General features: G+C 37.6%; 1 protein-coding gene across 1 annotated transcript in view; it reads right to left on the reverse strand.

Moving 5' to 3' along the window:
- Positions 1–13,902, reverse strand: part of PTCH2 (patched 2) — a 34,157-nt gene extending 20,255 nt beyond the window's left edge. Inside the window, exons 1-2 of the mRNA XM_053693553.1 lie at positions 13,429–13,902; positions 10,006–10,198 (exon numbers count right to left, since the gene is read on the reverse strand). Of these exons, the coding sequence (XP_053549528.1) occupies positions 10,006–10,198; positions 13,429–13,575 (340 nt within the window). The 5' untranslated portion in view covers positions 13,576–13,902. The remainder of the gene's footprint in view (positions 1–10,005; positions 10,199–13,428) is intronic.
- Positions 13,903–15,398: the final 1,496 nt, after the last annotated feature.

The raw sequence follows: 15,398 nt of genomic DNA on the forward strand, positions 1-15,398 counted from the left end.
AACATCCATCTAATATATGTAAGCAAGAGGTTAACATTCCTCATAAGTTAGCAGTGACCAAATTGCATTCATTTTGGATAACCTGAACCATGGAACAAACAATCTGAAAACAAGGAATATTTCGTAATATTTTTGTACTGTATAAATATGTCACGTGACCTCATTATTTGCTATGCATTACACTGTAAGTATTCCTGGCAAGAAGAGGTTAAAATCTGCATGTCATAACGAGTTTCCAAACTATGGGAAAGGCGAGCTGAGTATTCAACGCAGCACTTGCGAACTTTCTGAGGAAGAAAGAAAGTTTCTCGTCATTAGCGCTAATTTGAAGCAGTGCGGGTCCATCTGGGCTTCAAAGCCCATTGAGAGAGGCTGAGGAATTTCAACTCCCTAATTAACCCAGGGAACAGACATGAAAAGAGGAGGCAGCGGGACCGAAAGGACAAACTTCAAACGTGAAGCTGCTCTAAAGCTGGAGAGGAAGGGGGGATGAGAGGTGTACTCTCCCCTAAACCAGTTTATAGGATGGAGAGGGCACTGTTTGTTCCAATGACACCTGCTTAGACATTTAGGCCTCAAGGTCTTCTGACCCAGCTAGCACCTTCCAAAGCTATATATTAACCATCTACCCCTGAGTGATCCGAAATGAAGACAGCTTGTGCTCTTTTCCTTTAGTTGCATGATTTAGTACTACGTATATGTCAGGGGTTGACAAATTTATGTCAAAGTTAGGAACTACAGCAAAGTTATTTTAGCCATTGCTAAAAGAGACAGTATTTATAGAAATATGCTTCCCACATTGCAGCAGGGCTATGCACGTTAAATGCTAATGATCTGAAACATTACCTATAAGAAAGATTCCATGTGGTTGTCAACCATGAATAGGCAACGAGACAGCAGGATGTTGAGAAAATGCTTCCTAATTACAAGAACTTATATTGCTCTCTGTACTGTGTTCTTCCATCCATCTGGACCACCCAAATAAATATCTCATCTCTCATCTGGTCACCATGTGATCCAGCCTGGTGTTTAACTCATTCAAAAATTGAAGACACAAACTCATTTTGAATACTCCCACGCAAAATCTCCCATGCCCAAGACACTAAAAAATGGTAGGTCAGTGCAATTAGTGTCTGAGGTCAATTACCTTGTACAAAACAGTATCATAAGTAACCCCTTAGACTGGTTTGTAAAAAATAAAATTTGCTACTACACAAAAGGGATTGGCCTATTGGTGGCCTTGACATAGATAGTGCTGACCTCTTTTACAAGTGCATAAAAAGTTATATGTAAAATATAAGCAGCTGCACATGTTGGAAAAGCTTGGTATAAGCAAAACTCATTCTATATATGGGATAAACATGAAGTCATGAAACCTTTATTTACATTACTGTGTGGTGTCTATTCATGTCCAAAACATATTTCTAGAAATACAGATGTGTCACTTACTTACACAAATGACATATTCACTGACTACAAACACTCTAACCAGACTACCTTTAATAGCTTTCCCCTCTGTAGATTAAATTGATTTATAAAATCAGATCCAGAATGTCAGTGATATTTTAGATTGAGTTTAATTTATCAGTTGTAATGAAGATGTGCTGTAACTGTTGTTGGTTAAATACAAAATTCCTACAAGGTGGGTTATTAAAACTGTTTAAATGTTGTAGTATTGTGACGGCATTTATCTGTGTGTGTGTGTATGTTCTCTTTTGTATAGAGTTTGCATTCTTATTTACAGATCAGAAGGGATTCTACAAATACTGAGCTTAAATATGTTCTTTTACTTAAAGCAAACAGTTAAGATACTGATCACATTGTCATCTCAATATAACCATTGTCAGATTTTAACACAAACATTGCAGGGCCCAAACTATGGCTCAGGGGCCACATTCAGTTCTCCAAGGGTTTTTGTGAGTCATTTCCACCACTGAGAAGAAGACTGACATCAGTAATTAGTGCAGTTTCACACTTCTCAATAGGTAATGAAGCATGTGGATATTTTTTAGTGTTTTTTTTAACTTACAAAAAGAAATAGTAATCAAATTGTATTGTGAGGCATTATCATAAGTTTGAGTATAATATATAATTATAATATATTAATGACCGTCCCTTAATACAAAAAAGTCTGGACTCCCATGCTCTAGTCTAAACTGTTAGAACATGTAATGTTTGCATTACTTATCCTACCTTACTATGTGTTGAATCCTCAACAAGCTGTTAAACACATAGGTAAAGCCCCACCCAAGAGCATCAAGCACTGCAGTACACAACCAATGAGTGGCAGCTATATGCAGCTGTCACTTTTGATTGGCTTCCAGGCTAATGTTCTAAAATGTTTTTGGCTCATGAGGGGATCTTAGCATGCGTTAAACACATAGATATCTAGAGTCATTAATGCAAATATGACATGTAAAGAATTAAGAGTGAGTAGTTTTTACTGAACAATGTCCCTTTAAAGAATAATGCTGGAATTATTTTGCTTCGTCTTGTTCATTACCATACCTTTAGCCATTTTGTAATTTGGAGAGGCCTCATTCCGCCTGTGTTAATCTGTTCAGAGATGATATTCATAGCCCACTTCAGTTTAGAAACTCAGTAATTTCCTGAGTTCCAAGTAGGACAAACAAACAAAATGACACATGTGCATTGTGTATAAGAGCGCTCTTATACTGAATCTTAGGATAAACCTTTAAAAAAACACAGGTGGGCAAGTTACAGCTTTTGTTTTATTGCAGTTCTAGAGGGATCTTGTCAGGAATTACTGCATCATTAACCCTTTTACTGACAGTGGTATTTTAGTGCACATTTAAGCATTGAGAATGAGATCCAAACAAACTGCTGCATTACATCTGTCAGTCCCTGTTCTGCTGTAAAACAAACAGTCACATTCCACTGTCTGTGGGGTATGTCTAGGGGGGGGGAAGGGGTTAAAGCATTTTGCTAGTCTCTTGCACCCAGTAACATTTAAACAGGAAATATTCCCACCCTATAGTTAACTTTTCCTTCACAGCAGATGTGATAACAAGCACTTACAGCAACCCACACACCCTTTCCATAAGCCTCAGAGGCTGTACCAGCACACACCTTCTTGGCAGTCTGGGTGCAAAAACGGAAAGACGCAGCATACCAGTGAGGGTGGCTGTCTGTCCCAGGGCACCCATCCAACAGCAAAATCCTGAAGGAATAACCTACCTTATACAGCTAATAAAGATACAAAAATACCTTCTTATTGCATTATATACGGGCCAGCTCCATAGCTAAATAAAATGCTTTCATTGTTAGGCATTGACTATATAAACAGTCTGCCGAAAGTGCAAAGGGATAAACACATAAGTAAAGTGGCATATTCTAAAGGTAAAAATGGTCGAACATACATAAACAGCTAGTAATAATCTGACAGAGCAACATACAGCATATAGAGAGATAGACACAGACAGTGACAAAATTTGGGTGAAACAAAAAATGAGTTTGAGTTTTCTTTCTTTGAATATAGGGAATAAAGTTATCCTGTATACCTACCCAGCCAAAATAAACCTATCATTAGATCAGCCCACCTCTAATACACTGTACCTGTACAATACAGAATTATATCTCTCACCAGAGCAGGAACAAAAATAATATCCAGGTTATAAATATTTGAGGTATCGCTCTGACACCTGCTTCCTCATGTCCCGAATTACTCCCCCGTTTTCTAGTGCTGAACTCCTTGGGTGGGTCATCTCTAAGTGTAATGGCGTTGGATTATCAGGATTAAAGAGCGTGAGAAAGGAACTACACTGTTCACAAGGAGATATTTCATTTATAAATCCAGCTCTTTTTTACCTGGTCTCAAAGATATCCAAAACCAGGAAATTCCCACCAAGAGCACCTGGTTTTTGGTTATATTGGATGTATTTATATTGTTTTTCCTCTCATACATATGGTCTTTAAGTCTTATTGATTTCCCCCCACTCCCGAATAAAAGTCAACCAATCTGTCAATGTAATCAACAACTTAACCTGTGATATTATCATTAACTGCTCTCCCCAGCCTCTTGTTTTATTTGATCTATGCAACTGATTCTCAGAGTAACTTGTAGAGAACTGAATTGAATTGTACCTTCTAGCTTCAGATCCAGAGAACTAGGCCAGAGCCAGTCAGGTCTTTTTGGCATGTTGTTTGGCTGACAGGGCTCAACAAACCCAGGAACCTGAGAGCCATTGGCTCCTAGAATTTTACCACTTTTTGGGTTATTCTTCATATTTTTATAAACAAATAACACTGCCTGGCTCCTAAATATTGTAACTGGCTCCTAAATTTTAAACAGATTTGTCAACCCACAGACTTTAGCATTGCATATACTTTTGTTTAAGGGAGATTGTGATACATTTTTAATATATTACTTCAAATATTTTTTACTGAGAGATATAGCATTGTGAGAATCCGAAATCACCAAATGATATGGCGACCTGATAACAATATGATATAAAATGGCAACAAAACACAAGAAAACTATTTTCTCTATTTCTCTGTTAGACTATAGCTCTCTGTTTTTAGATAACCATCGGCTAGATTACGAGTCTTGCGTTAGCCTAAAAATCAGCGTTGAGAGGTCCCAACGCTGCTTTTTTGCAGGTGTTAGCTTTTTTTCAGCCGGCTCTCCCCCATTGTTTCCTATGGGGAAATTGTGCACAAGCACGTTTAGCCAGCTCACTGCTACCGTAAGCAGCGCTGGTATTACAGTGAGATGTGGAGCTAAATTTTGCTCTCCGCTCACTTTTTTGCAGCTAACGCCGGGTTTAAAGAAACCTGTAATACCAGCATTGTCTTAAAGGGACATGAAGCCCAAAATGATTCAGATAGGACATACAATTTTAAACAACTTTCCAGTTTACTTTTATTATCCAATTATCTTCATTCTCTTGGTATGCTTTGTTGAAGAAGCAGCAATGCATTACTGGGAGCATTGTGTGAGCCAAAACCATGAGGCATATATCTGCAGCAGCCAATAAGCAGCTCCTGAGCCTACCTAGGTATCCTGTTCAGCAACGAATACCAAGAGAACAAAACAAATTAGATAATAGATGTAAATTGGAAAGTTGTTTAAAAGCACATGCTCTATCAGAATCATGTCCCTTTAAGTGAGCGGTGAAAAAAAAACTGTCAGTTAGCAACGCACCCCTGTTACCCCAAAACTCATAATCTCGGTGTATGTCTTTAATTCCTGCTAAGTAGGAAAAGGCCAATGATTGGCAGCTGTGTGTGACTGCTCTTTCTGATTGATTATCAGCCATGTCTTGCTCAGGTATTGCAAACCTTGAGGCTCCTGAGGGGGGTATATACATATGTGTTTAACCCCATTAGCTTAGGGTAAATTAAGCAAAATCTACATGCTCCTGACAATTAATATTTTCTTACAATGACTTAAAATATACATCTTTTTGTATCAGATCATTTTTAAGTTCAAGAAAGCAACAAAAACAGGGAGAAAAGAAACGATTCTAGATAGAATTGGCAGCAATGTTTCCCAGCACAAGAGTTTAACCACGGTCTCTAGTTTTTTTTCCCACACCCTATAGAAATGCTGCAGCAGCACTTAGGTTCCAGCCAAGCACTTCAGACCATAAATACCAGGAGCAGATGCTGAATCCTCCCCAAGCCTCAAAAGGGCTTTACTCACTCAAGCCCAGGCCTTTGTCTGCTTGCCTGAATATCCAAGCACAACACAGGGCAGAATGAGGTGGAAAAGGGACCCCCCCCCATATACACACAGACATTTGTCCTGGAATTTCTTTTTAAAATTCTTCCTCTGGTCAAATGATATTCTCCACTAACATAAACCTATTTACATAATAAACATACGCCCATGTATTTGCACACAAATGTTATAATCGTCACTAGGATTGAGTAAAGAAAAAAATGTGGCCAATTGTGTCCTGTTGTAAATACGTAATACACTGTGTGAATTCTTACACCTATCTCAGACTGTGAACTGTAGTGACATTTTTTTTCCTGTCTGACACTCAGTGATTGTCAGACTGATTCTATCAAATCAACCATTTGGTCATTTTAACTCCTATGAAGTGGCATCCAACTGGTTAAAACAAAACTGTCTCCCTTTGACATTTTCCATATATAGTTAATTGATCTATTTCTTATACATTTTGCCATTACAAGTTTTACACATAATATCAGTCAGAATACTGGAAAAATAATATAACTCAAGAAATGCTTTATCATTCAGCGACTAAATATTAATAAATATAATATTCCCATAAAGAACGGCCTAAGTTAAAACTATGTACGATAATTGAACAACAACAGGAAGTGTGTGTTTGTGCACCTCTCATCCTTAAAGGGACAGTAAACACCAGAATTGTTGTTGTTTAAAAAGATAGATAATCCCTTTATTACCCATTCCCCAGTTTTGCAAAACCAACACAGTTATATTAATACACGTTTTACTTCTGTGACTAACTTGTATCTAAGCATCTTCTGACCGCCCCAAATCACATGACTTTTAGTTATTTTGCATATAGTTGCATTTTAGCCAATTAGTGAAGTGTCTGCCACTAGCCACGGGCGTGATCACAATGCTATCTATATGGCCTACATGAGCTTGCTCTCCCCTGCTGTGAAAAGTAAATAAAATAGAGGCGGCCTTCAAGGGCTTAGAAATTATCATATGTGCCTTCCTAGATTTGCTTTCAACTAGAATACCAAGAGAACAAAGCAAAATTGTTGATAAAAGTAAATTGGAAAGTTGTTTAATATTACATGCCCTATTTGAAAAATGAAAGTTTTTTTTGGACTTGACTGTCCCTTTAAGGTCAGACTGCTCATTGGTTGGTAAACAAAACTCCCACAATCCACATCACATGCATGAAAAGAAACAGTAATTTTAATGAAGTCAGGGACATTTATTCTTTTAAAAAAAAAATTAAATGAAAGTGAGATACAGTTTAAAAAATCCACATCCAAATGATAATATTCACTTTAATGACCCTTAGAAATTCAATATAATTATAGTTTTTCAATGTCTTGTGAGAAAGCAAACATCTAATTAGAGTCAATGCTATGTTTAAGTTCCCATGTTTATGCTTCTTTTAAAACACAAGAGATTGGTAGAAATTCTAGACAATTTTCTTGGCTATTTAAATGTCAGGTTGTAAAGAGGCATTTTCCAACAAGCAAACAGCATTAATGAATGTGTAGAATAAGCTATGCAGATATTTTAGGTTGTTTCAGGGGCATATCCACCAATTAAACACCTCACACCCAAATTGTACAATCAAGTCTAATTAAACATAATAAGTATAACTAGCTAATTAAACACATTAGTAATAATCCCCTCAAATTAGCTCGCTCCTCCCTTTCCTTATTGAGACTGCAGATCTTTGTGTTGGGGATATTATCGAGATCATTAGCTAAAGTGACAATTTACCGTCACCTCACTTATTTCAAAGTTTATACTCCAGACAGATGTATACACTTTTATGCATAACCCTCTGTACAATCTGTTCCTCATTTCACAAACTAATTCCCTGGAAATAAAATCTTATTTATTCCAGATTCCCTTCAAAACATTTACACACAGAGCACAGACTTAGATGCACAAACCCCTAATCCTGACAGTCAGAGAGGGCCATTAAAAGCTATATTAATACGCTTGTCTAAAAAAATAACATGCAGCAATTTAACTCTTCTGTTGCCAGAAATGTGATGATGAATTGCAAGTTGTTGTTTTTTTTATTGTCCAACCTGTTGAGCTAACTCTTTTAGCAATTGGCAGCCTTTTTGCAACTCAACTGACAAAATGTAATTGTAAAAATAAAAACTCAAGCAGCAAAATGTCATAGAGACAATTATGTGATATCTAACAGAAGTAAATCCAAATGAAAAAAAGACAAACATTAAAAGTATCTATCTATCTATCTATCTATCTGTCTATCTATCTATCTATCTATCTATCTATCTATCTATCTATCATACAACGTTTAGGAGACAGGGAATGATTTAATATTATCACTACCATTTAAAACGTATAAAAAGCCAAACTGTTAAGTCTTATCATGGGAACATTAGCAGCATTGCCTTGGATTTGATTGAATTTGTCCATTCTGAATTATATAAACTAATACATGAACTGCCTGACTCACTGCTGCAAATACAACCAATGTACCCCAACCTTATGTCTCTGCACCCTAAACCTATAGACTGTGAGCTCTCCGGAGCAGGGCCCTCTTCCTCCTGTGCTAGATTTGTTTAGTTTTGTTATGTTTTGTATCTTATCACAAATCTTTGTCATTGTATACCCCCATCATTGTACCCAGCGCTACGGAATTTGGCGGCGCTATACAAATAAATGATAATAATAATAATAATAATAAACACAAATATAAGAAATGCCAAATTGATCAAATTCAGAAGCAAGCCAGAATATTAGGAAAATATGTCTTATGACTCAAGAGAGGGTTTTAATGATATATATATAATCTGAAAATTAGGTACAATAGTAAAAGGTAAATTTATTTTATGCCCCATGATCATGCTGTAGAATATAATCGCACATTACAAATCTAATCTATCTATCTATCATCTATCTATCTTCACATCTATCCCAGTCTAAGCTTAACAGTCTCCCATCCCCCTTTCTATACACAACACAGCTGCTTACCATCCCTGCAGCTCCACCAAGAACCCTTTTGTGGCCCTCCTATTAGGTCCAAGACCACCCACTACCTATGGTGACCACCCAAGCACCAAGTACTCCCCCCTCACCCCCTCCTCCTCTTCCTGCTTACAGAAAGGAACCTATAAGCAGAGGAATACCGCAATCACAATTTGTTTTCCTTTTCTCTGTATGCATCTGAGGCTCACTCACAGTTTATTTCTCCAGACCTCTTCTCTGAGCGCTTACATTCTTTAGGTGCCAAAATACCAGGTCTGTGCCAGTCACACAGCAATCTGTAAACTTCTGAAGTGCCCTTAATGTATTTATGTAGCATTAGATGCACTTGACAGACCTCAGCTAACATTTAAAACAGAGAAGAACTTAAAGAAAAAAATATATTCCTTAATGCCAAGATCATATCTTTTTTATTGCAACATAAAATAAAATGTGCTGAGTGTCAGCTCACACAAATGGATTAATGAATGAATGAAATTTATAAAATAAAAAAAATGTGAGATTTAAATTTGAGCAGAGAAATGGCCAATGAATATATATATAAAAATATACATAGACGTTAAATTAAAGGCAGTTAATTCTTAAATGCATTAACCTCTTGACTGCTAGAGTCTCAACCTGTTTGACAACCAAGGGGTTAAATATAGTGATAAAGCCATTTTGTTTTTTCATGAAACATCAGATTATGCTTGGCAAGGCCACTGGCTATTACTTGTACTTAGGGACAAATGGCAAAGTTTTACTGTCCTGTTAGTGTAAGACGACTGACACCGCAATGCATATAACAATCTGTCTGTTTTGCCCCATCACCTGTAACAACAACGTTCTTGCAAAAATCTTTATTTACGCTATCTACAGAATACACAACACTGCAAGAAACTGCTTGGTGTCTTTGCTTAAAAACATTTTAAATAAGTGATATTTATATCAGGCCGTACTAACTTCAGTTTTGCTTCCTTGATTTAAAAAGTATGATTTCTGTTCCTTTTTCTAATAAAACAGAGATGTGTGTCTATACAATGAGAACACTAAACAAGGCCTACATTCTATTATAGTTGCAAAGGTTTCTGGCTGATGCAAATCTTTAATAAACGCTAGGTTGATGTTTGTGCACTACTATAGCTAGCAAAGTATACAACCTCTTGTTCTGACAATGCTTTTTCTTAACCCATCACAATTTGTAAATGATCAAATCAATATTTTATTAAAAACCTGTATTTGATTTTCAACCAAACAATAGAGGAATCACACATTTGTATATAACCTATTGATACCAAAACTAGTTGATACATTTATTCATTACATTCATCTGATCAGCTCTGGACACTCACCTTCTACCCACAACCTCTCAATGTCCGTCTCAATGGAAGCCACTCGTAGACCCACAGCTAGAGCCCCAAACACCAGGAGCCCAACGAAAAGTACTTTGCCGCAGTGTCTATGGATTGTGCAACCCAAAGAGAAAAGCAGTGCTTGGAACTGCGCTCGCAGCCAGAGAGGGGCCTTCTGACCCACCGCTTTGCCCTGGGGAGAGAGACAATATGTCACAAAACTCATTTCACCAAAAAACTGATGCATACAGATTGTAAGCTTCCTTTAAATGAGGGTCTCATTATCCTGTGTTTGATCTATCATTTATCATTACTGTCATTCTACCTTTGTTACTCTGGTTTGCACAATTACTGAACATGTCAGGACTTTAGTGACAATGGAATAATATAGTGATCCCTCCCTGCCACAAACAGTTTGCCATTTAAATGCCTGAAGAAGAGCAATTTAGGAAGATACCTGTTTGTTGTTACGCAGCAAAAAATAATAATAATAAAACACCAAATTCACAGACTGCAGTTTCCTCTAGCAGGTTGTGCCAGCAGGAAGATTGATCACAGATGTAAACGCACAGGAGCTCTGTACACCATGTGTCATCTATGACCACTATATTTTTTGCAGGTTGTTATAACTTTTATGGGACAGGTCTTTATAGATGCTTTACATGGACTCAAAGTCATAAACTTTTTTTTCTTATGATGTGGAAACCAAGGCATTAAACTGTGAGTTAAAGAACAGATTAGAAATGCCACGAGCAAACATGAGCTGTTCAATTCACAGAGCTTGTTCATCAAATGTGTCATAGCAAAAAGGGAAAAAGAAGATTTTGTGGAAACAGATGGAAAGTAAAGGAAAATAACGAGTATAAAGGAAAGATGTCAGTAAAAGAAATGAAATAGGTTTTGGTGATGGAATAAAAACAAAACAAATCAAGTAGAGAAGGGTGAGACAGGCACCTATGGTCTCTCATTTTTGTGGCCATGGACAGAGTCTGCCAGTCCCCTGTGGCTGGAAAACTGAACATGTGCCAACCACAGAGGTACCAAAGGAGGGTAACTGGCATCCTGTGGCAGAACAGGGATTTCTGCTACCCAGGTGGCCCTGTATGTGCAGTACCCTACAACATATTGTGCCACTGACTAAACTAACAGGACTGATGTTTGGCCATTCCCAGAAGCCACAGAATCCAAAACCGACAAATGACGCAAGGACCCACACACACACTCGGCTCCCACTGGCTGCAGCAGTGGTGGCCCGATTAACACTTCCTGTGCCACAGGTGCCAGGAGAGACTATAAAATTGAAAATTCTACAGAGCAGGAGTTGATATAACTCGGATACTGGAATGTCACCAAAAATGTGCACTTAGTTTTGCCAATTAAGACATCACAACGTTTTCAGCGACATGACGACTCTCAATTACACAAGTGACAGTCAGAATTTACCCACTTATCCTGTAACTTAAGGTATATTGTAAGGGCCCCCTAAACCCACACATAGCAACTATTGCACAGATTTAGTGTCTGATGTACTCTCTCTTCTGCAAGGTCTCATTTTCTAAGACAAATCTTTTACCTAAAAATGAGCTACATCATTACAAAAAGCCAGTTAGATTGTCAGCTCTTTGACTCACTCCAAGGAGTTACACAGTTCACAGCTTACATGATCTATAGACCTCACAAACAAACTGTATGAAGAATTTGCAAGTAAGCACATCATTTTGTTAACCCTTACTGTAGGTATTCTTGCAGCTGTCACTTTTCCCAATTTTATATTAACATGCTGATCCCGGCCCCAGATAGTGAAAGCCCCTTACACCCAACCCCCTCCCATCCATCTCCCAGTGATGGACAATGAGATAAAACCAAGTAATTAGAGAATCCTCAGACAGGGCCCACACTGAAAACATCTAGCAGCAGAATGAATCACAAAGGCCCCCCACTCACACTGGGTCTGCTGAGTATCTGAGGGGTTATTTTCCCATGTGTGGGTAGGAAGAGGATTCAAACGTTTGGATAAAATACACATAAAACAAATGTGCGTTAGAATATATAAGAATGTAAAATAATAAGCAAAGGAGAATGTTCCCTGCATGAACTCTGTTCCTGGCATATTGTATAAAGTGTAACCCCTGTGGTGGAACAGATTTTCAGCTCCTTTGACAGGAAGCAATCAGCTGCAAATATACTAATAACTTATGTGTAGTTCTGACATATCAGACTCTGTGCTAAAGCATAAGAAATACACATTGTGACCTAAAAGTAAATACAAGTCCTGCACTACAGTCATTTCATACATCATCTAATATAAAATGCAGTGCACCAACTGTGTAATAAGAAATTCTTTTTGTTATGTGTGCACAGATATACACAACGATTTCATATACTGTTATGCACACTTTAACACTCAAGTTCACATGCACAAATATCTTATATGTCTAGATACACACATGATATATACAATAGTTGCACACACATATACTCACACCGACAATATTAGCTGTGAAATACAAATACAGGTACATATACTCTTACTTCTTTATATGTAAACAATAATTAACATACACCTACACCCACACACACAACATACACTACATGCACATACCTCTACAGAAAAACACAACTACATAATACTTATACACTTTAGCATTTACCAATGCACACACACAACTTATACACATACAGCATATATCTGCTTGTGTATATACACAAAACTTATACACATACAGCAAATATCTGCTTGTGTATATACACAAAACTTATACACATACAGCAAATATCTGCTTGTGTATATACACAAAGCTTATACACATACAGCATATATCTGATTGTGTATAAACACACACAACTTACTGTAAATCCCTATAAACACATGCACATACAGATAGACAGCATCCTTATATTCATACCTAACATACCTCAAACACAATAATTGCAGACATACACCCCTAAATACACACTCAATATTAACACATACCCCCAAAATTGCAAACTTGCACATATAGCCAAAAACACAGATACAGAATATACAAACCCACATGTACACACAGTATTTACATATAAGCACCCACACAAGTAATATGTACCTACCCATACAAACTTTCTAATTCACTAATTACACACACATTATACACACAGGAATGTACTAATAATACAAACAGATTCTCACACTCAGCAATTCATTAATTACAGACACACAAGTCACACACACAGAGTAATTCACTAAGTACAAATACACAAATGTACTCATTACACAACACAGTGATTGACTAATTACACAGAAACACTCATTCACTAATGACACACACACATTACACAACACAGTGATTGACTAATTACACAGAAACACTCATTCACTAATGACACACACACACAAATAGCCATCTCTCCCATGCCAGTAGCCCTGACAGCTGTACCACCACTCACCTTGGCGATCTGTTTGAGGGCAAAGGAAGCGTGACAATAACTAGGTCTCCTGAGCAAGTCTGAGCTGGGAGCCGGCTGAGAAGTCTTGTAACCCGGGGGGAGATCTATAAAGCCCCTGGCCCCCGCGTTGGGGGGAACCGAGGCCATCAGTATCCTATAACAAATAGTGGGGGAAGCAAGTGGCACAAGCTGCTGGAGTCACCAGGACAGGGTACCGATCACCAGCACAAGCAGCAACTGAGGACCACAATAATCCATACAAGAGATCAACAAACTCCACTGGGTGCCATCTAGGTGGGTAAATCCTTAGATCCTGGGGTCTTCTTCATGCTAACTCCAATAAATCAATAAAGAAGTAAAAACAAAAATGCCAACAAGAAAAAATACAAGTCTCAAAAATAGGAAAATGCCAGGAATCCAATAAAGGAGATGTTGTGTTCAGGGGTCTGTAGCTCTGTGTGAGCATGTGTTCCTCCTGTCCCTGAGCATCTGTACTAAAGGCTACTCTATACAGCCCCTGAAAAGGAGCGAGAGAAAGGGGAGAGGAGGGAGGGCTACACTGGATGGAAATGTGCTGAGATTCCCATTGGCTGAGGAAGAGGCAAATTACTCTGCAAACAGCTCCTATTATTAGCTGCTAAGCAACAACTCACCAAAGAGCAAAGAGAGGCAGACCACCCAGGCAGCTCTCCCTCTCTCAAATCAATGGTGGGGAGGGGTGGGGGTCAACCCAGGGAGTGGATGGGGGGGCTAAAACAGAGAAGCCGCACAACTTTTACAGGAATGCTGCTCCACAGACCTCCAAATGCTGCAAATTTCTTACCACCCTGCTCTGTCCAAACAGCCCCCTCCCCACCCTTTCCTCATACCCCCTCACCTCTTATTTAGCAGAGTAATGTGACAGAAGACTGCACAGACAGCTGCAATCCAGCCCTTTGTACAGACAGACAAAAAACCCACAAGCCCTACACACACACATACTATAAAAAATAAATGGCACCCACATTTAAAGTTCCCTTCCTAGGTGGCATTAGAGAGGGGGGGGGGGGGTACAGAATCAAAAATGAAAAGACCCCATGCATTTAGTTATAATGTATCTAGAACCAGAGTTTTTGTTTGAAAAGAAATGAATATTAATTGTAACATGTTTATTATAAACAATGAAAAGTTTGTTAACTTTCTTTAACATGAGAGGTAAACAGATATTTTTTTTGTTGATTTTTGAAGATGTGTTTATAGAACAAGATTGCAAAACTGAAATGGATTATTTATGTTGGAGATTTGTGTATTTCTCTAAAAGCTGGGGGCCTCTGTCCCCCTGGTCTCCTACTCACTAAATGCTTCATTTCACACACACATCACATCCCTGCACAAACAATGTGTCACAGGCTGCAACTCTTAATATTAACATTATGCCCACCAGCTTGTAGCAATTTCTCTTTACTCTTTTTAACTATTCTCTTTTTAGAATTGTTATATAATATTCATGTACAACATCTGAAGACAATATTTTATTTATAGTACTTCAATAGATGGTTGTATTTAAACAATATTGTATTGTGTTTCCCTAATTGATCTAGGTACTTAGCATAACTATGTTTATATCACAAACTATCACAGTTTAACACCAGCACGACCTTAGTATTTCTGATAATTGTATATCATAAATATAATTAAATATACTTGTGGTATGTCATCTATATATAATATCAAAATAGTTGTAGTATATTTAAATGTACATTGTACTCATAGATTTATTTTTATGTCTGGAAAAAATGTTAAGCAAAAACTACAATTGAAGCTAATACTGGAGTACTGATTCTGTGAGTCCTCACTGGCTGATAAAGACAACTGCAACTGGTTAATAGCATTGATGTATTTAGGACAGGAATGTAAATAATAATAATAATAATAATAAAATATATATATATATATATATGTATGAAATAGATTTTGAAAAGGCAACTTTT

The sequence above is a fragment of the Bombina bombina genome, chromosome 10, assembly GCF_027579735.1.
Source record: "Bombina bombina isolate aBomBom1 chromosome 10, aBomBom1.pri, whole genome shotgun sequence".
Classification (NCBI taxonomy): domain Eukaryota; kingdom Metazoa; phylum Chordata; class Amphibia; order Anura; family Bombinatoridae; genus Bombina; species Bombina bombina.